This window comes from Elephas maximus, chromosome 2 (genome assembly GCF_024166365.1).
Source record: "Elephas maximus indicus isolate mEleMax1 chromosome 2, mEleMax1 primary haplotype, whole genome shotgun sequence".
In the NCBI taxonomy this organism is placed as follows: domain Eukaryota; kingdom Metazoa; phylum Chordata; class Mammalia; order Proboscidea; family Elephantidae; genus Elephas; species Elephas maximus.
In genome coordinates this window covers 231,446,019-231,470,178 of record NC_064820.1, presented here as the reverse complement: position 1 = coordinate 231,470,178, position 24,160 = coordinate 231,446,019, and the positions used below count along the sequence as shown (strand labels likewise).

The following is a 24,160-nucleotide window of genomic DNA, read 5'->3' as shown; positions in this document are numbered from 1 at the left end:
TGTTTTGTCTTATGGGCCTGTCTAATCTTTGGCTGAAGGGTGAACCTCAGGAGTGACTTCATTCCTAAGCTAAAAGGGTGTCAGGGGGCTATACTCTCAGACAAACCCACCAGCATTATGAAAATGCATTGGAGAGGGTTGGTGGGCTGACAGCCAATGATGCAGGCACCCTGCAGACCAGCTGCAGAGAGGTAGTATTGTCCCTTGTTACAACTGACAGGCTGGGGTCCCAACTCTGCCTTCCTAACTCCAATCCCGGTCTTAGCCATTGCGCAAGGAGTGGAGTGTTTGGGGGAATCACCATCGGGAAGGCCCTGAATTTGGAGAAGAAGTGTATCAACTCTTTCCCCAAACTTCATAATGACCAGGGGATGCTTAAGACTCTCATTCTGAGGACTGAGTTTAAAAAGGTAAGAGTGTCCAAGTTTGAAAGCTTCATACCTTGTTCAGCCTTCTGGGTTGCAAGCAACCCAAAGCAACTCTGACTGGCTTAAGCAAAAGAGAATGTATTGGAGGGCAACAGGGTAGCCAGAAAAGGGAGAAAAACCTGGGCAGCTGGCAGGTTGAGGCTCTAAGAGAAGTTCAATGTGACTGGGGTGCAGGGTGTGGGGGGAGAAGAGGAGGCTGAAGAGGTAGACAGGGCCATGTTGAGAATGTTGTAGACAGGCAGGCTGGCTGGGGAGCTTGATGGCAACTGGCCAATTGGGTCAATGACCAGGAGGAATTTGTTCTTTGGGAGGTGACCCTGGCAACACATAGAGGATGAAACTGAGTGGGAAAGGGCAGCCTCAGAGGTATCCATGCTCATAGAGACCCTGGAGTCCCCTTTAGCTGTGGGCTGTCTGCTGTCCAGGATCTGAATATGTGAGACTGCCCCTTTCATTCTTCTAAAAACTGGGAACGCTGAAGCTTCTCTGCTCTCCCTTGCAGTAATGGTGGGAGTGGTGGAGGACCTAGATTAACTCAGGTATAGGGGGCTACTCCCCCATTCCAAACAGGCCTACACCTAGTACATCTTCATCAGGGTCCATTCATACTGTGTGATTCCGTCTCAGCCTGGCATGACACCAAGAAGGTGAGCAGAGGCCCTTGGTCACTGAGATGAGTTTCCCATCAGCTGGACTCAGGGACCCTGAGGTAGGAGGTCCTATTGGCCAGGACAGGCACAGCCATTCTGAGAATGCCTTCTTGGTCTATACCAGGGGTTGGCAAACCATGACCACAGGTAAAAGCTGGACCATCACCTGTTTTTGTACAACCTGCAAGCTAAAAAATCAAAAGAATATTTTGTAATACACGAAACCCCCATGTGTCTGTCAGTTTGTCATACTGTGGGGGCTTGCGTGTTGCTGTGATGTTGGAAGCTATGTCACCGGTATTCAGATACGAGCAGGGTCACCCATGGAGGACAAGTTTCAGCTGAGCTTCCAGACTAAGACAGGCAGTCTAATTATGAAAAGCATTAGCCAGTGAAACCCTTATGAGTAGCAGCAGAACATTGTCTGATACAGTGCTGGAAGATAAGCCCCCCAGGTTGGAAGGCACTCAAAAGATGACTAGGGAAGAGCTGCCTCCTCAAAGTAGAGTTGACCTTAATGACGTGGATGGAGCATAACTTTTGGGACCTTCATTTGCTGATGTGGCATGACTCAAAGTGAGAAGAAAGAGTTGCAAACATCCATTAATAATCGGAACCTGGAATGTACAAAGTATGAGTCTAGGAAAATTGGAAATTGTCAAAAATGAAATGGAATGCATAAGCATCGATATCCTAGGCATTAGTGAGCTGAAATGGACTGGTATTGGCCATTTTGAATCGGACAATCATATAGTCTACTATGCTGGGAATGACAACTCGAAGAAGAATGGTGATACATTCATCGCCAAAAAGAACATTTCAAGATCTATCCTGAAGTACAACTCTGTAAGTGACAGGATAATATGCACATGCCTACAAGGAAGACCAGTTAATACAACTATTATTCAAATTTATGCACCAACCACTAGGGCCAAAGGTGAAGAAATAGAAGATTTTTATATGTTGCTGCAGTCTGAAATTGATCGAACATGCAATCAAGATTCATTGATAATTACTGGCGATTGGAATGCGAAAGTTGGAAACAAAGAAGGAGCAGTAGTTGGAAAATATGGCCTTAGTGATAGAAACAATGCTGGAGATCGAATGATAGAATTTTGCAAGACCAACGACTTCTTCACTGCAAATACCTTCTTTTACCAACATAAATGGTGACCATACACATGGACCTTGCCAGATGGAACACACAAAAAGCAAATTGACTACATCTGTGGAAAGAGACGGTGGAAAAGCTCAATATCATCAGTCAGAACAAGGCCAGGGGCCAACTGTGGAACAGACCATCAATTGCTCATATGCAAGTTCAAGTTGAAACTGAAGAAAATCAGAGCAAGTCCACGAGAGCCAAAATATGACCTTAAGTATATCCCACCTGAATTTAAAGACTACTTGTAGATTTGATGCATTGAACACTAGTAACCGAAGACCAGATGAGTTGTGGAATGACATCAAGGACATCATCCATGAAGAAAGCAAAGGTCATTGAAAAGGCAGGAAAGAAAGAAAAGACCAAGATGGATGTCAGAGGAGACTCTGAAACTTGCTCTCGAACGGTGAGCAGCTAAAGCAAAAGGAAGACTTGATGAAGTAAAAGAACTGAACAGAAGATTTCAAAGGGAGTCTCGAGAAGACAAAGTATTATAATGACATGTGTGAAGAGCTGGAGATGGAAAGCCAAAAGGGAAGAACACACTCAACATTTCTCAAGCTGAAAGAACTGAAGAAAATATTCAAGCCTCAAATTGCAATAGTAAAGGATTCTATGGGGAAAATATTAAACGACACAGGAAGCATCAAAAGAAGATGGAAAGAATGCACAGAGTCAAGAGGTGGCATATGATCAGGAACTGATGGTACTGAAGAAAGAAGTCCAAGCTGCTCTGAAGGCATTGGCGAAAAACAAGGCTCCCAGAATTGATGGAATATCAACTGAGATGTTTCAACATACAGATGCAGCACCGGAGGTGCTCACTCGTCTATGCCAAGAAATATGGAAGACAGCTTCCTGGCCAGTTGACTGGAAGAGATCCATATTTATGCCTATTCCCAAGAAAGGTGATCCAACTGAATGTGGAAATTATAGAACAATATCATTAATATCACACGCAAGCAAAATTTTGCTGAAGATCATTCAAAACTGGCTGCAGCAGTATATCGACAGGGAACTGTCAGAAATTCAGGCCAGTTTCAGAAGAGGATGTGGAACCAGGGATATCATTGCTGATGTTAGATGGATGGATCATGGCTGAAAGCAGAGAATACCAGAAGGATGTTTACCTGTGTTTTATTGACTATGCAAAGGCATTCGACTGTGTGGATCATAACAAACTATGCATAACACTGCGAAGAATGGGAATTCCAGAACACTGAATTGTGCTCATGAGGAACCTTTACATAGATCAAGAGGTGGTTGTTCAGACAGAACAAGGGGATACTGACTGGTTTAAAGTCAGGAAAGGCGTGCCTCAGGGTTGTATTCTTTCACCATACCTATTCAATCCGTATGCTGAGCAAATAATACGAGAAGCTGGACTATGTGAAAAAGAACAGGGCATCAGGATTGAAGGCAGGCTCATTAACAACCTGCATTATGCAGATGACACAACCTTGCTTGCTGAAAGTGAAGAGGACCTGAAGGCCTTACTAATGAAGATCAAAGACCACAGCCTTCAGTTTGGATTGCACCTCAACATAAAGAAAACAAAAATCCTCACAAACGGACCAATGAGCAACATCATAATAAATGGAGAAAGGATTCAAGTTGTCAAGGATTTCATTTTACTTGGATCCACAATCAACAACCATGGAAGCAGCAGTCAAGAAATCAAAAGACGCATTGCATTGGGCAAATCTGCTGCAAAGGACCTCTTCGAAGTGTTGAAGAGCAAAGATGTCACCCTGAAGACTAAGGTGCACCTGACCCGAGCCATGGTATTTTCAATCGCATCATATGCATGTGAAAGCTGGAAAATGAATAAGGAAGACTGAAGAAGAATTGATGCCTTGGAATTGAGGTGTTGGCGAAGAATACTGAATGTACCATGGACTGCCAAAAGAACGGACAAATCTGTCTTGGAAGAAGTACAGCCAGAATGGTCCTTAGAGGCAAGGATGGCGAGACTGTCTTACATGTTTTGGACATGTTGTCAGGAGGAATCAGTCCCTGGAGAAAGACATCATGCTTGGCAGAGTACAGGGTCAGTGGAAAAGAGGATGACCCTCAACGAGGTGGATTGACACAGTGGCTGCAACAATGAGCTCAAGCATAACAACGATTGCAAGGATGGCTCAGGACTGGGCAGTGTTTCGTTCTGTTGTGCATAGGGTCACTGTGGGCTGGAATCAACTCGACGGCACCTAACAACAACAATACATGAAAATTATATGTAATTCAAAATTCAGCATCCATAAGTGAAGTTTCACTGACATACAATCATGGACATTTGTCTACATATTGCCTATGGGTGCTTTCATGCTACAACAGCAAAGTTGAATAGTTACACCTGAGACTGTATGGCCTGAAAGCCCAAAATAGTTACTATTTTGTCCTGTACAAAAAAAGTTTGCCAACCCTTGGTATATGTCATCCTTTCTGTAAACTGAGAAATAAGGGACAAGGTCATGCAGGGTTTCTGTATCCAAAAGAAGATTGAAATAGAAGGTCTTCTGCTCCTACATCAATATCTGGTGCATTCCTGAAATTGCTGAATATTTATTTTAACTCAGAAGAGAAGCCAAGGGATATTTTCATGATAAGTACCTTATATATTTCTATCAAAGCAGACTTAATGCAGCCAGGCATTTTCTTAGCCTGATGAAGACAGGCAATATGGGAACATTAAAAATACCATGTCCTAAGTGATACCCTCACTCAAACGTCTATCTATTCAGCCATCTATTCAACTTCTAGGGTTAATCATCTAACGTTCCCCTTAGAAGGGTGGATGGTGGGTGGGTAGGTAGATGGATAGATAAGTGGATGAATGGATGGGTGTATGGATGGATGGGTGGATAGATGAATGGATGGGTGGGTGGGTGGGTGGGGGATGGGTGGATGGATGGATGGATAGATGGAAGGATGGATAGATGGGTGGATGATTGATCGGATGGGTGGGTGGGTGGATAGGTGAGTGTAAGAGTGGGTGGATACTGTAGAACACTCTCTCCCAGAATCATTCAGGTAGGTAATCATCTGCCTCATCCTAGGTACCCCAGCCACCTGCCACCATCATTCAGCAGCTACCTCAGCAGCCCCTCATTGCACAGATTCCTCCTCCCCAGGCCTTCCCCACTCAAAAGTCTGGGAGTATTAAGGAAGGTAAGTATTCTGTATTAATATTATGATGAGTTTATAAAATTCTATATTGAAAGAAAAAATATTTTTATAAGCAGGATAGTCATTTAGGGTCAACATTTAACTACTCAACTGATGCTATAAATTTACTAACATGAAAATAATTTTAACTTTAAGAAATCCTTGTATGAAGGATATCTCTGAGAGAAATAAACAAGAGGTAGAAGAAAGGGCACTGGACTAGGAATCAAAAGAATTGGGCTTTAATCCCAACTCATCCGCTTACTAAAAATACAAAAAATCTTGGTGAAATTGCTGCTTCTTTTTAAATAACTTTTAGATATTTGATTTTAAAAACACCTTTATTGAGATATGTGACATAGAATAAGCTGCACATATTTAAAGTGTACAATTTGACATGTTTTGAAATATATGTATTCATGAAACCATCGCTGCAATCAAGATAGTAAACATATCCATCGCCCCAAAAGCTTCTTTATACCCTCTTTAATCCCTCCTTCATGTTCCCCCAAGCAATTCTTAATCTGCTTTTTGTCACTACATACTAGTTTGAATTTTCTCAATTTTTATATAAATGGAATCATGTGGTAAGTACTCTTTTTGTCTGGTTTCTTTCACTCAGCACAATTATTTTAAGATTCTTCTCTACTGTTGGGTGTATTAATCCTTTGTTCCTTTTAATTACTGAGTAATATTCTATTGTGCAGATGTACCACAGTTTGTTTATCCATTCACCAACAGACGGACAACTGGGTTGTTCCGGTTTTTGGTTATTACCAAAAGAGCTGCTAAGAACATTCATGTGTAAGTCTTTTCTGTGGACATATGTTCTCATTTCTCTTGGGTAAATACCATCTTCTGATATCATTTTTCATCATCTTGAAATAGATCTTTAAAAGTCCCTTTAGAGGCGAGGTCAAAATGGTGGAGTAGTCATACACTTCCTGTAGTCCTTCTTAAAAGAACGACACAAAAAAACAAGTGAGTCAATTTTATATAACCATCTAGGAGCCCTGAACATCACAGACATAGCTGAGGCATTGAACTGAGCAACAGGGGAAAGGAGAGACAGTTCAGAAGCAGTGAAGATTTGCCAGATCTGGCCTGGCCGGCAAGTTGGATTGGCCAGCGTGCACTGGCTAAGGCAAGCAGCAGCATTTGGGACGCATTTTCCACACCAGGAGAAACCTAGCAGCAGCAGAGTGTCTGCTCAAGCCTCCGAGACCAGGAAGAAGCAGTGCTGAATCTGCGAAAGTGAAGTACAAGTGTCTAACCTACTGTAAGGGATCAAAAAAAACCTTCCCTCTCTCTGGGAAGTCCCTCTCTCCCATTTACCCACCCCCTCCTTGCTCTGTGCCACCCCAATCTGGCTTCAGTGATTGCCGTGCCCCCCCGGGCTGGAAGTAGGACCCATCACACATCCTGAGCCATTTTCCTGGCTTTGGAGAGGGAATGAATTAATAAACAAGAAAAAATAATCTGCCAGTTCCCCTAAGCCAGGAACTCAGGGCAGGCACAGCCCCTTTGCCTAGGCACAGGCACAAGGGGTCCACAGACTTTGAATGCCTTTCACCCCTGCCTACACCTGTGTGGGCCCATTTCAAGAGCATAGGCCCTCATTAACATGGTACAATGAGGTATATACCTGAAGACTATTTTCAACTGCAACAGTTAAAGGGGAGTGGCAGACTCGTGATATTTGACACCACCCTGACCATTAAGCAGGGTCCTCACCTACCCACATCAGGGGCCTGAGGACTGTGGCTTCACCCACTCCACCTATCCACCTGCAACAGGGGTCCAAGAATAAGTGGTGCCTCGCAGTCCTTATAGCCAACAGTATTGGGTGCCCAAAGTCTGGCTGCAAAACCCACCCACCTATGTGCTCTAGGGAACAGGGACATACCTTCCACCCAGGCACTCAGGGGCAGCGGTCAGCCTCCTACCTTGCTCAGCACATAACTTGCTACTGCAGCCAGGTACTTGTGCCTACTCCAATCACCCCTATGTAGCCCTGCCCATCTAGGACTGTAGATGAGAGTCATCGGTGACCGATGAGCTGGATACCCGAGCTGAATCCACACAAGAAAAGTAAGTGGACTCCTGGGCTCACATACCTAGTAACAGCTCTAACCAGCTGGTGACAGGACATGAGAACTTCAAAGACACCAATATCCAAGGTAGCTCACATGACTAGCCTATTTGGGCATATCAAAACAAAACAAGAAGCTAGGATACAGTAAGCAAACATAAAATAAATAAATATAATAACTTATTGATGGCTCAGAGACAACGTCAGTATCAAATCACATAAAGTGGCAGACCATGATGGTGTTAGCAAGTGCACAAAACAAAGAACCAAGAAACCTCCTGAAGGAATAGAAGATCTTGGAGTTACTCAAGGTAGAAATTCAAAAGATTAATATATAGAGCTCTTCAAGAGATCAGGAAGGAGATCAGGCAAAATGCAGACCAAGCCAAGGAACACACAAACAAAGCAACAAAGGAACTTAAGAAGGTTATACATGAGCATAATGACAAATTTAACAGCATGCAAGAATCCATAGAGAGACAACAAACTGAAATTGAAAAGATTAACAATAAAATTTCAGAATTAGGAAACTCAATAGAAAGTCATAGGAGCAGAATTGAGACAATGGAAGGCAGAATAGTGAGACTGAAGATAAAGCATTTGACACCAATTTATTTGAGGAAAAATCAGATAAAAGAGTTTCAAAAAATGAAAAAAACCTGAGAATTATGTGGGATGCTATCAAGAGGCATAACCTGAGTGATTGGAGTACCAGAACCAGAATTGTTGAAGATTTGTTGGCAGAAAACTTTCCTGATATCGTGAAAGGTGAGAAGATATCTATCTAAGATGCTCATCAAACCCCACACCGGGTAGATCCCAAAAGAAAGTCACAAAGATGTATTATATTCGAACATGCCAAAACCAAAGATAAAGAGAGAATTTTAAGAGCAGCTAGGGATAAACAAAAAGTTATCTACAAAGGAGAGTCAATAAGACTAAGCTGGGACTACTCAGCAGAAACCATGAAGGCAAGAAGGCAATGGGATGACATATATAAAGCCTTGAAGGAAAAAAATTGCCAGCCAAGAATTATATATCCAGCAAAGCTGTCTCTCAAATATGTCGGTGAAATTAGAGGATTTCCATTTGGATAAACAGAAGTTAAGGGAAGTTGTAAAGGAAGTCCTCCAGAAAGAAAATCAGTAACATCACATAACAACGCAAGACTAGAACACAGGACAGAACAACCAAATAGTAACACAGAGAGAGAAGTCACAAAAACAAGTAAACAAACAAACAAAAAGCTAAAACACTGAAAATAGGGAAACAGAGGTGTCAATATGTATCAGACAACAACATTAAAACAAAAAAGAGGCACTGAATAATGTAGTCATAGAACTTTGATATGGAGAGGAAGTCAAGGCGATATCAAGAAATAAAAGATTGGTTTAAACTTAGAAAAATTGACGTAAATATTAAGGTAACCATAAAGGAAACTAACAATCCTATACATCAAAATAAAAAACAAGAAAAACATAAAGCCTCACCAAACACAAAATCAATAACAATGAAGAAGATGAAAAGAAAATACATAAACTAAAATGACTCAGCACAAAAAATTAAGTGGAACAAAGAAACTCAATAAAAAACACAAAAATACATCAAAATGACAGCACTGGACTCACACCTATCAATAATTACGATGAATCTAAATGGACTAAATGCACCAATAAAGAGACAGAGAGTGCTAAACGGATAAAAACACATTACTCATCTATACGCTGCCTACAAGAGACACACCTTAGACTCAAATACACAAACAAAGTAAAACTCAAAGGATGGGGAAAAAAAAATCAAACAAAGAACAATCAAAAAAGAGCAGGAGTGACAATATTAATCTCTGACAAAATAGGCTTCAAAGCAAAATCTACCACAAATAAGGAAGGGCACTATGTAATGAGTAAAAGTCAATACACCAGGAGGACATATCTATAATAGGTATTACGAACCCAACGACAGGCTTTAAAATACGTAAAACAAACTCTAACAGCCCTGAAAAGAGAAATAGACAGCTTCACAATAAGAGCAGGAGAATTCAACACACCACTTTCAATGACGGGCAGAACATCCAGAAAGAAGCTCAGTAAAGACACAGAAGGTCTAAATGCCACAATCAACCAACTTGATCTCAAAGGCATATACAGAACACTCCACCCAACAGCAGCCAAGTATACCTTCTTTTCCAACACTCATGGAACATTCTCTAGAATAGACCACATATTAGCCCACAAAGCAAGCCTTAACAGAATACAAAACATCGAAATATTGCAAAGTATCTTTTATGACCATAAAGTCATAAATTAGAAATCAAGAACAGAAAAAGCAAGAAAAAAAAAAAAAAAACCAAACATATGGAAACTGAACAACACCTTGCTCAAAAACTACCAGATTATAGAAGAAATCAAGGACGGAATAAAGAAATTCACAGAATCCAATGAAAATGAAGACACATCCTACCAGAACCTTTGGGATACAGCAAAAGCAGTGCTCAGAGGTCAATTTATAACAATAAATGCACACATCCAAAAAGAAGAAAGGCTAAAATCAAAGAATTATCCCTACAACACGAACAAATAGAGAGCAGCAAAAGAAGCCCTCGGACACCAGAAGAAAGCAAATAATAAAAATTAGAGCAGAAGTAAATGAAATAGAGTAGAAAAACAATTGAAAGAGTTAGAAAGACCAAAAGCTGGTTCTTTGAAAAGATCAACAAAATCAATAAGCCACTGGCCAAACTGACACAGGAAAAACAGAAGAGGGAGCAAATACATCAAATAAAAAATGAGATGGGTAATATCACAACAGAACTAACTGAAATTAAAAGAGTCATAAGAGAATACTATGAAAAAGTGTACTCTAACAAATTTGAAAACCTAGAGGAAACGGACACATTTCTAGAAACACACTACCTACCTGAACTAACACAGAAGTAGAACAACTAAATAAACCTATAACAAAAGAAGAGATTGAAAAGGTAATTTAAAAACTTCCAACAAAAGAAAAGCCCTGGCCCTGATGGCTTTACTGCAGAATTCTATCAAACCTTCAGAGAAGAGTTAACACCAATACTACTAAAGGTATTTCAGAGCATAGAAAAGGATGGAATGCCCCCAAATGCATTACATGAAGTCAGCTTAGCCCTGATACCAAAACCAGGTAAAGACACCACACAAAAAAGAAAATTACAGACCAATATCCCTCATGAACATAGATGCAAAAATCCTCAACAAAATTCTAGCCAATAGAATTCAACAACATATCAAAAAAATAATTCACCACAAACAAGTGGGATTTATACCAGGTATGCAGGGATGGTTCAACATTAGAAAAACAATCAATATAATACATCACATAAAGAAAAAAAAAAGACAAGAACCACATGATCTTATCAATTGATGCAGAGAAGGCATTTGACAAAGTCTAGCACCCGTTCATGATAAAAACTCTCAGCAAAATAGGAATAGAAGGGAAATTTCCCAACATAATAAAGGGCATTTATACAAAGCCAACAGCCAACATCATACAAAATGGAGAGAGCCTGAAAGCATTCCTCTTGAGAATGGGAACCAGACAAGGATGCCCTTTACCACCACTCTTATTCGACATTCTGCTGGAGGTCCTAGCCACAGCAATAACACACAAAAAAGAAATGAAGTGCATCCAAATCAGTAAGGAAGAAGTAAAAGTATCCCTTTTGCAGATGATATATTCTTATACACAGAAAACCACAAAGAATCCACATGAAAACTACTGGAACTAATAGTAGAGTTCAGCAAAATATCAGGATACAATGTAAACATACAAAAATCAGCCAGATTCCAAGGAAGAAGTAAAATTATTTCTATTTGCAGATGACATGATCTTATACACAGAAAACCCTGAGGAATCCTCAAGAAAACTACTGAAACTGATAGAAGAGTTCATTCAGCAGAGTATCGGGATACAAGATAAACATACAAAAATCAGTTGGGACTTCCTGAGGCGGAGCCAAGATGGCGGACCAGGCAATCGCTACCTCGGATCCCTCTTACAACAAAGACACGGAAAAACAAGTGAATCGATCACATACATAACAATCTACGAACCCTGAACAACAAACACAGATTTACAGACGGAGAACGAACTAATACGGGGAAGCAGCGATTGTTTCCAGAGCCTGGAGCCAGCGTACCAGTCAGGTACGGCACAAGCACAGAGAGCTGCTCCACCCCCCTGAACTAACCCCAGGAGGGGGACGAGCCGGTTCCACGGGCGGCGTGGGACGCAGCCGGTAGAAGAAGTCCCCGGGAGGCAGTGACTGGTCTTGGAATGGGGAGAGCAGCGTCCCAGCCGGGCAACCCTCCCGCCAGGATTTGGACTGGACACAGGTACGGCATAAACACGGAGAGCTGCTCCACCCCCCTGAACTAACCCCGGGAAGGGGCCCAGCCGGGTCGCGCGGGCGGCGTGGGACGCAGCCGATAGGAGAAGTCCCCGGGAGGCAGCGACTGGTATTGGAGCGTGGAGATCAGCGTCCCAGCTGGGACACTCGGTCACGGCACAAACACAGGGAGCTGCTCCACCCATCTGAACTAACCCCGGGAGGCGGCCCAACTGGTTTGCGCGGGCGGCACGGCCACGCGGCTGGTGGGACGAGAAGTCCCCGGGAGGCAGCGACTGATTTTGGAGTCGAGAGTGCACCGTCCCAGTAGGGGAGCCTTGACGCTGGGTGTGGGGCTGGAAGCGGAGGATCTGACCATGACTCCAGCGGGCCAGACCCCCGGGGGCAATCTCCACACAGCCAGCACACATAGGCGACGTGCCCGCGGGAATCTCAGATATAATAGTCATTCCAAGCAAGACAAGCAACTCTGGCTATATTCTGAGGTGCTACTCTCCTATCTCTCTGTTCCCTCCCCCACCCTCCCCAGGCGGCTTCATTAACATCCGAATAGCCTGAGCCAGAGGGAGAACTCTGATAGGGATCTGACTGCATTTTTTTTTTAGCGGATTTTCTGGAAAAACTAGTTTCCCAGTGATGGCTTGGAGACAACAATCCATATCAAACCACTTAAAGAAGCAGACCATGACAGCTTCTCCAACCCCCCAAACAAAAGAATCAAAATCTTTCCCAAATGAAGATACAATCCTGCAATTATCAGATACAGAATATAAAAAACTAATTTACAGAATGCTTAAAGATATCACAAATGAAGTTAGGCTACCTGCAGAAAAAGCCAAGGAACACACCGATAAAATTGTTGAAGAACTCAAAAAGATTATTCAAGAACATAGTGGAAAAATTAATAAGTTGCAAGAATCCATAGAGAGACAACATGTAGAAATCCAAAAGATTAACAATAAAATTACAGAATTAGACAACGCAATAGGAAGTCAGACGAGCAGACTCGAGCAATTAGAATGCAGACTGGGACATCTGGAGGACCAGGGAATCAATACCAACATAGCTGAAAAAAAATCAGATAAAAGAATTAAAAAAAATGAAGAAACCCTAAGAATTATGTGGGACTCTATCAAGAAGGATAACCTGCGGGTGATTGGAGTCCCAGAACAGGGAGGGGGGACAGAAAACACAGAGAAAATAGTTGAAGAACTCCTGACAGAAAACTTCCCTGACATCATGAAAGATGAAAGGATATCTATCCAAGATGCTCATCGAACCCCATTTAAGATTGATCCAAAAAGAAAAACACCAAGACATATTATCATCAAACTCACCAAAACCAAAGATAAACAGAAAATTTTAAAAGCAGCCAGGGAGAAAAGAAAGGTTTCCTTCAAGGGAGAATCAATAAGTTCAGACTACTCAGCAGAAACCATGCAGGCAAGAAGGGAATGGGACGACATATACAGAACACTGAAGGAGAAAAACTGCCAGCCAAGGATCATATATCCAGCAAAACTCTCTCTGAAATATGAAGGCGAAATTAAGATATTTACAGACAAACACAAGTTTAGAGAATTTGCAAAAACCAAACCAAAGCTACAAGAAATACTAAAGGATATTGTTTGGTCGGAGAACCAATAATATCAGATATCAACACAACACAAGGTCACAAAACAGAACGTCCTGATATCAACTCAAATAGGGAAATCACAAAAACAAACAAACTAAGATTAATTAAAAAAAAAATACACATAACAGGGAATCATGGAAGTCAATAGGTAAAAGATCACAATAATCAAAAAGAGGGACTAAATACAGGAGGCATTGAACTGCCATATGGAGAGTGATACAAGGCGATATAAAACAATACATGTTAGGTTTTTACTTAGAAAAATAGGGGTAAATAATAAGGTAACCACAAAAAGGTACAACAACTCTATAACTCAAGATAAAAGCCAAGAAAAACATAACGACTCAACTAGCATAAAGTCAAACACTATGAAAATGAGGATCTCACAATTTACTAAGAAAAACGCCTCAGCACAACAAAGTATGTGGGAAAATGAAATTGTCAACAACACACATAAAAAGGCATCAAAATGACAGCACTAAAAACTTATTTATCTATAATTACCCTGAATGTAAATGGACTAAATGCACCAATAAAGAGACAGAGAGTCACAGACTGGATAAAGAAACATGATCCATCTATATGCTGCCTACAAGAGACACACCTTAGACTTAGAGACACAAACAAACTAAAACTCAAAGGATGGAAAAAAGTATATCAAGCAAACAATAAGCAAAAAAGAAGAGGAGTAGCAATATTAATTTCTGACAAAATAGACTTTAGACTTAAATCCACCACAAAGGATAAAGAAGGACACTATATAATGATAAAAGGGACAATTGATCAGGAAGACATAACCATATTAAATATTTATGCACCCAATGACAGGGCTGCAAGATACATAAATCAAATTTTAACAGAATTGAAAAGTGAGATAGATACCTCCACAATTATAGTAGGAGACTTCAACACACCACTTTCGGAGAAGGACAGGACATCCAGTAAGAAGCTCAATAGAGACACGGAAGATCTAATTACAACAATCAACCAACTTGACCTCATTGACTTATACAGAACTCTCCACCCAACTGCTGCAAAACATACTTTTTTTTCTAGCGCACATGGAACATTCTCTAGAATAGACCACATATTAGGTCATAAAACAAACCTTTGCAGAGTCCAAAACATCGAAATATTACAAAGCATCTTCTCAGACCACAAGGCAATAAAACTAGAGATCAATAACAGAAAAACTAGGGAAAAGAAATCAAATAATTGGAAAATGAGCAATACCCTCCTGAAAAAAGAATGGGTTATAGAAGACATCAAGGAGGGAATAAGGAAATTCATAGAAAGCAACGAGAATGAAAATACTTCCTATCAAAACCTCTGGGACACAGCAAAAGCAGTGCTCAGAGGCCAATTTATATCAATAAATGCACACATACAAAAAGAAGAAAGAGCCAAAATCAGAGAACTGTCCCTACAACTTGAACAAATAGAAAGTGAGCAACAAAAGAATCCATCAGGCACCAGAAGAAAACAAATAATAAAAATTAGAGCTGAACTAAATGAATTAGAGAACAGAAAAACAATTGAAAGAATTAACAAAGCCAAAAGCTGGTTCTTTGAAAAATTAACAAAATTGATAAGCCATTGGCTAGACTGACTAAAGAAATACAGGAAAGGAAACAAATAACCCGAATAAGAAACGAGAAGGACCACATCACAACAGAACCAAATGAAATTAAAAGAATCATTTCAGATTATTATGAAAAATTGTACTCTAACAAATTTGAAAACCTAGAAGAAATGGATGAATTCCTGGAAAAACACTACCTACCTAAACTAACACATTCAGAAGTAGAACAACTAAATAGACCCATAACAAAAAAAGAGATTGAAAAGGTAATCAAAAAACTCCCAACAAAAAAAAGCCCTGGCCCGGATGGCTTCACTGCAGAGTTCTACCAAACTTTCAGAGAAGAGTTAACACCACTACTTCTGAAGGTATTCCAAAGCATAGAAAATGACGGAATACTACCCAACTCATTCTATGAAGCCACCATCTACCTGATACCAAAACCAGGTAAAGAGATTACAAAAAAAGAAAATTATAGACCTATATCCCTCATGAACATAGATGCAAAAATCCTCAACAAAATTCTAGCCAATAGAATCCAACAACACATCAAAAAAATAATTCACCCTGATCAAGTGGGATTTATACCAGGTATGCAAGGCTGGTTTAATATCAGAAAAACCATTAATGTAATCCATCACATAAATAAAACAAAAGACAAAAACCACATGATCTTATCAATTGATGCAGAAAAGGCATTTGACAAAGTCCAACACCCATTTATGATAAAAACTCTTACCAAAATAGGAATTGAAAGAAAATTCCTCAACATAATAAAGGGCATCTATGCAAAGCCAACAGCCAATATCGCTCTAAATGGAGAGAACCTGAAAGCATTTCCCTTGAGAACGGGAACGAGACAAGGATGCCCTTTGTCACCGCTCTTATTCAACATCGTGCTAGAAGTCCTAGCCAGGGCAATTAGGCTAGACAAAGAAATAAAAGGTATCCGGATTGGCAAGGAAGAAGTAAAGTTATCACTATTTGCAGATGACATGATTATATACACAGAAAACCCTAAGGAATCCTCCAGAAAACTACTGAAACTAATAGAAGAGTTTGGCAGAGTCTCAGGTTATAAAATAAACATACAAAAATCACTTGGATTCCTCTACATCAACAAAAAGAACACCGAAGAGGAAATAACCAAATCAATACCATTCACAGTAGCCCCCAAGAAGATAAGATACTTAGGAATAAATCTTACCAAGGATGTAAAAGACCTATGCAAAGAAAACTACAAAGCTCTACTCCAAGAAATTCAAAAGGACATACTTAAGTGGAAAAACATACCTTGCTCATGGATAGGAAGACTTAACATAGTAAAAATGTCTATTCTACCAAAAGCCATCTATACATTTAACGCACTTCCGATCCAAATTCCAATGTCATATTTTAAGGGGATAGAGAAACAAATCACCAATTTCATATGGAAGGGAAAGAAGCCCCGGATAAGCAAAGCACTACTGAAAAAGAAGAAGAAAGTGGGAGGCCTCACTTTACCTGACTTCAGAACCTATTATACAGCCACAGTAGTCAAAACAGCCTGGTACTGGTACAACAACAGGCACATAGACCAATGGAACAGAATTGAGAACCCAGACATAGATCCATCCACATATGAGCAGCTGATATTTGACAAAGGACCAGTGTCAATTAATTGGGGAAAAGATAGCCTTTTTAACAAATGGTGCTGGCATAACTGGATATCCATTTGCAAAAAAATGAAACAGGACCCATACCTCACACCATGCACAAAAACTAACTCCAAGTGCATCAAAGACCTAAACAGAAAGACTAAAACGATAAAGATCATGGAAGAAAAAATTGGGACAACCCTAGGAGCCCTAATACAAGGTATAAACAGAATACAAAACATTACCAAAAATGATGAAGAGAAACCCGATAACTGGGAGCTCCTAAAAATCAAACACCTATGCAAAAAAAAAAAAAAAAAGCTCATCTAAAGACTTCTCCAAAAGAGTAAAAAGACCACCTACAGACTGGGAAAGAATTTTCAGCTATGACATCTCAGACCAGCGCCTGATCTCTAAAATCTACATGATTCTGTCAAAACTCAACCACAAAAAGACAAACAACCCAATCAAGAAGTGGGCAAAGGATATGAACACACATTTCACTAAAGAAGATATTCAGGCAGCTAACAGACACATGAGAAAATGCTCTCAATCATTAGCCATTAACAAATTAAAACTAAGATGAGATTCCATCTCACACCAGCAAGGCTGGCATTAATCCAAAAAACACAAAATAATAAATGTTGGAGAGGCTGTGGAGAGATTGGAACTTTCATACGCTGCTGGTGGGAATGTAAAATGGTACAACCACTTTGGAAATCTATCTGGCGTTATCTTAAACAGTTAGAAACAGAAGTACCATGCAACTCAGAAATCCCACTCCTGGGAATATACCCTAGAGATACAAGAGCCTTCATACAAACAGATATATGCACACCCATGTTTATTGCAGCTCTGTATACAATAGCAAAAAGTTGGAAGCAACCAAGGTGTCCATCAACGGATGAATGGGTAAATAAATTGTGGTATATTCACACAATGGAATACTATGCATCGATAAAGAACAGTGACGAATCTCTGAAACATTTCATAACATGGAGGAACCTGGAAGGCATTATGCTGAGCGAAATTAGTCAGAGGCAAAAGGACATATATTGTATAAGACCACTATTATAAGATCTTGAGAAATAGTAAACCTGAGAAGAACACATACTTTTGTGGTTACGAGGCGGGGAGGGAGGGAGGGTGGGAGAGGGTTTTTTATTGATTAATCAGTAGATAAGAACTGCTTTAGGTGAAGGGAAAGACAACACTCAATACATGGAAGGTCAGGTCAATTGGACTGGACCAAAAGCAAAGAAGTTTCCGGGATAAAATGAATGCTTCAAAGGTTAGCGGAGCAAGCGTGGGGGTCTGGGGAACATGGTTTGCGGGGACTTCTAAGTCAATTGGCAAAATAATTCTATTATGAAATCATTCTGCATCCCACTTTGAAATGTGGCGTCTGGGGTCTTAAATGCTAACAAGCGGCCATCTAAGATGCATCAATTGGTCTCAACCCACCTGGAGCAAAGGACAATGAAGAACACCAAGGCCACACGACAACTAAGAGCCCAAGAGACAGAAAGGGCCACATGAACCAGAGACCTACATCATCCTGAGACCAGAAGAACTAGTTGGTGCCCGGCCACAATCGATGACTGCCCTGACAGGGAGCACAGCAGAGGACCCCTGAGGGAGCAGGAGATCAGTGGGATACAGACCCCAAATTCTCATAAAAAGACCAAACTTAATGGTCTAACTGAGACTAGAGGAATCCCGGCGGCCATGGTCCCCAGACCTTCTGGTGGCACAGGACAGGAACCATCCCTGAAGACAACTCATCAGACATGAAAGGGACTGGTCAGCGGGTGGGAGAGAGATGCTGATGAAGAATGAGCTAATTATATCAGGTGGACACTTGAGAGTGTGTTGGCAACTCTTGTCTGGAGGGGGGATGGGAGGATAGAGAGCGAGGGAAGCCGGCAAAATTGTCAAGAAAGGAGAGACTGAAAGGGCTGACTCAAGAGGGGGAGAGCAAGTGGGAGTAGGGAGTGAGATGTATGTAAACTTATATGTGACAGACTGATTGGATTTGTAAACGTTCACTTGAAGCTTAATAAAAGTTATAAAAAAAAAAAATCAGTTGGACTCTTTTACACCAACAAAAAGAACATCAAAGAGGAAATCACCAACTCAATGCCATTTACAGTAGCCCCCAAGAAGACTAAAATACTTAGCAGTAAATCTTACCAGAGATGTAAAAGATGTATACAAAGAAAACTACAATGCACTTGTGTAAGAAACCAAAACAGACTTACATAAGTTGAAAAACATACCTTGCTCATGGATAGGAAGACTTAACATTATAAAATGTCTATTCTACCAAAATGCAATTCCGATCCAAATCCCAATGACATTCTTTAATGAGATGGAGAAACAAATCACCAACTTCATATGGAAGGAAAAGAGGCCCTGGATAAGTAAGGCATTTTACTGAAGAAGAAGAATAAAGTGGGAGGCCTTACTTTACCTGATTTTAGAACTTATTATACCGCCACAGTAGTCGAAACAGCCTGGTACTGGTACAATAACAGATACATAGACCAAAGGAACAGAATTGAGAATCCAGACATAAATCCATCCACATATGAGCAGTTGATATTTGACAAAGGCCCCAAAGCAGTTAAATGGGGAAAAGACAGTCTTTTTAACAAATGGTGCTGGCAGAACTGGATATCCATCTGTAAAAAAATGAAACAAGACCCATACCTCACTCCATGCGCAAAAACTAACGCAAAATGGATCAAAGACCTAAACATAAAATCCAAAACGATAAAGATCATGGAAGAAAAAAATAGGGACAATGTTAGGAGCCCTAATACATGGCATAAACAGTATACAAAACATTATAAAGAATACAGAAGAAAAACTAGATAACTGGGAGCTCCTAAAAATCAAACATCTATGCTCATCCAAAGCCTTCACCAAAAGAGTAAAAAGACTACCTACAGACTGGGAAAAAGTTTTTAGCTATGACATTTCCAACCAGCGCCTGATCTCTAAAATCTACGTGATACTGCAAAAACTCAACTACAAAAAGATGAATAACCCAATTAAAAAATGGGAAAAAGATATGAATAGACATTTCACTAAAGAAGGCATTCAGGTAGCTAACAGATATATGAGGAAATGTTCATGATCATTAGCCATTACCCAGAAAAACCCAGTGCCGTCGAGTCGGAGAATTAGAGAAACACAAATCAAAACTACAATGAGATTTCATCTCACTCCAACAAAATTAATCTGAAAAACACAAAATACTAAAGGTTGGCGAGGCTGTGGAGAGATTGGAACAGTTATACACGGCTGGTGGGAATGTAAAATGGTACAACCGCTTTGGAAATTCACTTGGCGCTTCCTTAAAAAGCTAGAAATAGAACTATCATGTTGCTGTTCTTGTTGTTAGGTACCCTTGAGTCAGTTACGACTCATAGCAACCCTATGCGCAACAGAACGAAACACTGCCTGGTCCTGCGCCACCCTTACAATCATTGTTATGCTTGAGCTCATTGTTGCAGCCACTGTGTCAACCCACCTCGTTGAGGGTCTTCCTCTTTTCCGCTGACCCTGTACTCTGCCAAGCATGATGTCCTTCTCCAGGGACTGATCCCTCCTGACAACATGTCCAAAGTATGTAAGACGCAGTCTCGCCATCCGTGCTTCTAGGGAGCATTCTGGTTGTACTTCTTCTAAGACAGATTTGTTCGTTCTTTTGGCAGTCCATGGTATATTCAATATTCTTCGCCAACACCACAATTCAAAGGCGTCAATTCTTCTTCAGTCTTCCTTATTCATTGTCCAGCTTTCACTTGCATATGATGCAATTGAAAATACCATGGCTCGGGTCAGGCGCACCTTAGTCTTCAGGGTGACATCTTTGCTCTTCAACACTTTGAAGAGGTCCTTTGCAGCAGATTTGCCCAATGCAATGCGTCTCTTGATTTCTTGACTGCTGATTCCATGGCTGTTGATTGTGGATCCAAGTAAAATGAAATCCTTGACAACTTCAATCTTTTCTCCGTTTATCATGATGTTGCTCATTGGTCCGTTTGTGAGGATTTTTGTTTTCTTTATGTTGAGGTGCAATCCAAACTGAAGGCTGTGGCCTCTGATCTTCATTAGTAAGCGCTTCAAGTCCTCTTCACTTTCAGCAAGCAAGGTTGTGTCATCTGCATAACGCAGGTTGTTAATGAGTCTTCCTCCAATCTTGATGCCCCGTTCTTGTTCATATAGTCCAGCTTCTCGTATTATTTGTTCAGCATACAGATTGAATAGGTATGGTCAAAGAATACAGCCCTGATGCACAGCTTTCCTGACTTTAAACCAATCAGTATCCCCTTGTTCTATACGAACAACTGCCTCTTGATCTATGTAAAGGTTCCTTATGAGCACAATTAAGGGTTCTGGAATTCCCATTCTTCGCAGTGTTATCCATAGTTTGTTATGATCCACACAGTCAAATGCCTTTGCATAGTCAATAAAACACAGGTAAACATCTTTCTGGTATTCTCTGCTTTCAGCCAGGATCCATCTGACATCAGCAATGATATCCCTGGTTCCACGTCCTCTTCTGAAACTGGCCTGAATTTCTGGCAGTTCCCTGTCGATATACTGCTGTAGCTGTTTTTGAATGATCTTTCGCAAAATTCTGCTCGTGTGTGATATTAATGATATTGTTCTATAATTTCCACATTCGGTTGGATCACCTTTCTTGGGAATAGGCATAAATATGGATCTCTTCCAGTCCAGAAGCTGTCTTCCATATTTCTCGGCGTAGACGAGTGAGCACCTCCAGCACTGCATCTGTTTGTTGAAACATCTTGATTGATATTCCATCAATTCTGGGAGCCTTGTTTTTCGTTTTTTGTTTTTCGCCAATGCCTTCAGAGCAGCTTGGACTTCTTCCTTCGGTACCATCGGTTCCTGATCATATGCCACCTCTTGAAATGGTTGAATATTAACTAATTCTTTTTGGTATAATGACTCTGTGTATTCCTTTCCATCTTCTTTTGATGCTTCCTGTATCATTCAATATTTTCCCCATGGAATCCTGCACTATTGCAACTCGAGGCTGGAATTTTTTCTTCAGTTCCTTCAGCTTGAGAAATGCTGAGCATGTTCTTCCCTTTTGGTTTTCCATCTCCAGCTCTTTGCACATGTCATTATAATACTTTATTTTGTCTTCTCGAGATGCCCTTTGAAATCTGCTCAGTTCTTTTACTTCATCAGTTCTTCCTTTTGCTTTAGCTGCTCGACGCTGAAGAGCAAGTTTCAGAGTCTCCTCTGACATCCACCTTGGTATTTTCTTTCTTTCCTGTCTTTTTAGTGACCTCTTGCATTCTTCATGGATGATACCCTTGATGTCATTCCACAACTCGTCTGGTCTTCGGTCACTAGTGTTCAATGCGTCAAATCTATTATTCAGATAGTCTCTAAATTCAGCTGGGATATGCTCAAGGTCATATTTTGGCTCCGATGGACTTGCTCTGATTTTCTTCAGTTTCAACTTGAACTTGCATGTGAGCAATTGATGGTCTGTTCCACAGTCGGCCCCTGGCCTCATTCTGGCTGATGGTATTGAGCTTTTCCATCGTCTCTTTCCATAGATGTATTCAATTTGATTTCTGTGTGTTCCATCTGGTGAGGTCCATGTGTATAGTCGCCATTTATGTTGGTAAAAGAAGGTATTTGCAGTGAAGAAGTCTTGGGTCTTGCAAAAATTCTATCGTTCGATCTCTGGCATTGTTTCTATCACCAAGGCCATATTTTCCAACTACCAATCCTTCTTTGTTTCCAACTTTCACATTCCAATGGCCAGTAATTATCAATGCATCTTGATTGCAAGTTCGATCAATTTCAGACTGCAGCAGCGGATAAAAATCTTCTATTTCTTCATCTTTGGCCCTAGTGTTTGTTGTGTAAATTTGAATAATGGTTGTTTTATCTGGTCTTCCTTGTACGTGTATGGATATTATCCTATCACTGACAGCATTGTACTTCAGGATAGATCTTGGAACGTTCTTTTTGACAATGAACGCAACACCATTCCTCTTCGAGTTGTCATTCCCAGCATAGTAGACTATATGATTGTCTGAGTCAAAATGGCCAATACCAGTCCATTTCAGCTCACTAATGCCTAGGATATCAATGTTTATGCATTCCATTTCATTTTTTACAATTTCCAATTTTTCTAGATTCGTACTTTGTATATTCCAGGTTCTGATTCTTAATGGATGTTTGCAGCTGTTTCTTCTCATTTTGAGTCGTGCCACATCAGCAGATGAAGGTCCCGAAAGATTTACTCCATCCATGTCATTAAGGTTGACTCTACTTTGAGGAGGCAGCTCTTCCCCAGTCATCTTTTGAGTGCCTTCCAACCTGGGAGGCTCATCTTCCCGCACTATATTAGACAATGTTCCAGTCAGTGCTATTCATAAGGTTTTCACTGGCTAATGCTTTTTAGGGAGACCCTGGTGGCGTAGTGGTTAAGTGCTATGGCTGCTAACCAAAGGGTCAGCAGTTCAAATCTGCCAGGCGGTCCTTGGAAGCTCTATGGGGCAGTTCTACTCTGTCCTATCGGGTCGCTATGAGTTGGAATCAACTCAATGGTGCTGGGTAATGCTTTTCAGAAGTAGACTGCCGGGTCCTCCTTCCTAGTCTGGAAGCTCAGTTGAAACCTGTCCTCCACGGGTGACCCTGCTGGTATCGACTATGAGTTGGAATCGACTCGATGGCGCTGGGTAATGCTTTTCAGAAGTAGACTGCCAGGTCCTCCTTCCTAGTCTGGAAGCTCAGTTGAAACCTGTCCTCCATGGGTGACCCTGCTGGTATCTGAATACCGGTGGCATAGCTTCCAGCATCACAGCAACACACAAGCCCCCACAGTACTTCAAACTGACAGACACGTGGGGGAGAACTACCGTATGACCCAGCAATCCCACTCCTTGGAATATATCCTGGAGAAATAAGAGTCTTTACACGAACAGATATATGCACACCCATGTTTATTGCAGCACTGTTTACAATAGCAAAAAGATGGAAGCAACCAAGGTGCCCATCAATGGATGAATGGATAAATAAATTATGGTATATTCACACAATGGAATACTGTGCATCGATAAAGAACAGTAAGGAATCTATGAAACATTTCATAACATGGAGGAACGTGGAAGGCATTGTGCTGAGTGAAATTAGTCAGTTGCAAGAGGGCAAATATTGCAGAAGACCACTATCATAAAAACTTGAGAAATAGTTTAAACTGAGAAGAAAATACTCTTTTGTGGTTACAAGAGGCGGGAGGGAGGAAGGGTGGGAGAGGGGACTCACTAATTAGATAGTAGATAAGAACTACTTTAGGTGAAGGGAAAGACAACATGCAATACAGGGGAGGTCAGCACAACAGGACTAAACCAAGA

At 40.8% G+C, this 24,160-nt stretch overlaps 1 protein-coding gene across 3 annotated transcripts in view; it reads left to right on the top strand.

The window, feature by feature from the left end:
* C2H21orf58 (chromosome 2 C21orf58 homolog) overlaps nucleotides 1–24,160 on the top strand; it is a 41,202-nt gene that overhangs the window by 5,531 nt on the left and 11,511 nt on the right. For 2 of the 3 annotated variants that reach the window (XR_007516234.1, XM_049875066.1), the window contains exons 3-4: nucleotides 266–410; nucleotides 5,303–5,414. Coding sequence is in view for 2 of the 3 variants with exons in the window: in XM_049875066.1 (XP_049731023.1) it covers nucleotides 266–410; nucleotides 5,303–5,414 (257 nt within the window). In the remaining variant the exon portion in view is untranslated. The remainder of the gene's footprint in view (nucleotides 1–265; nucleotides 411–5,302; nucleotides 5,415–24,160) is intronic. The other variant, XM_049875067.1, reaches the window with a different exon arrangement.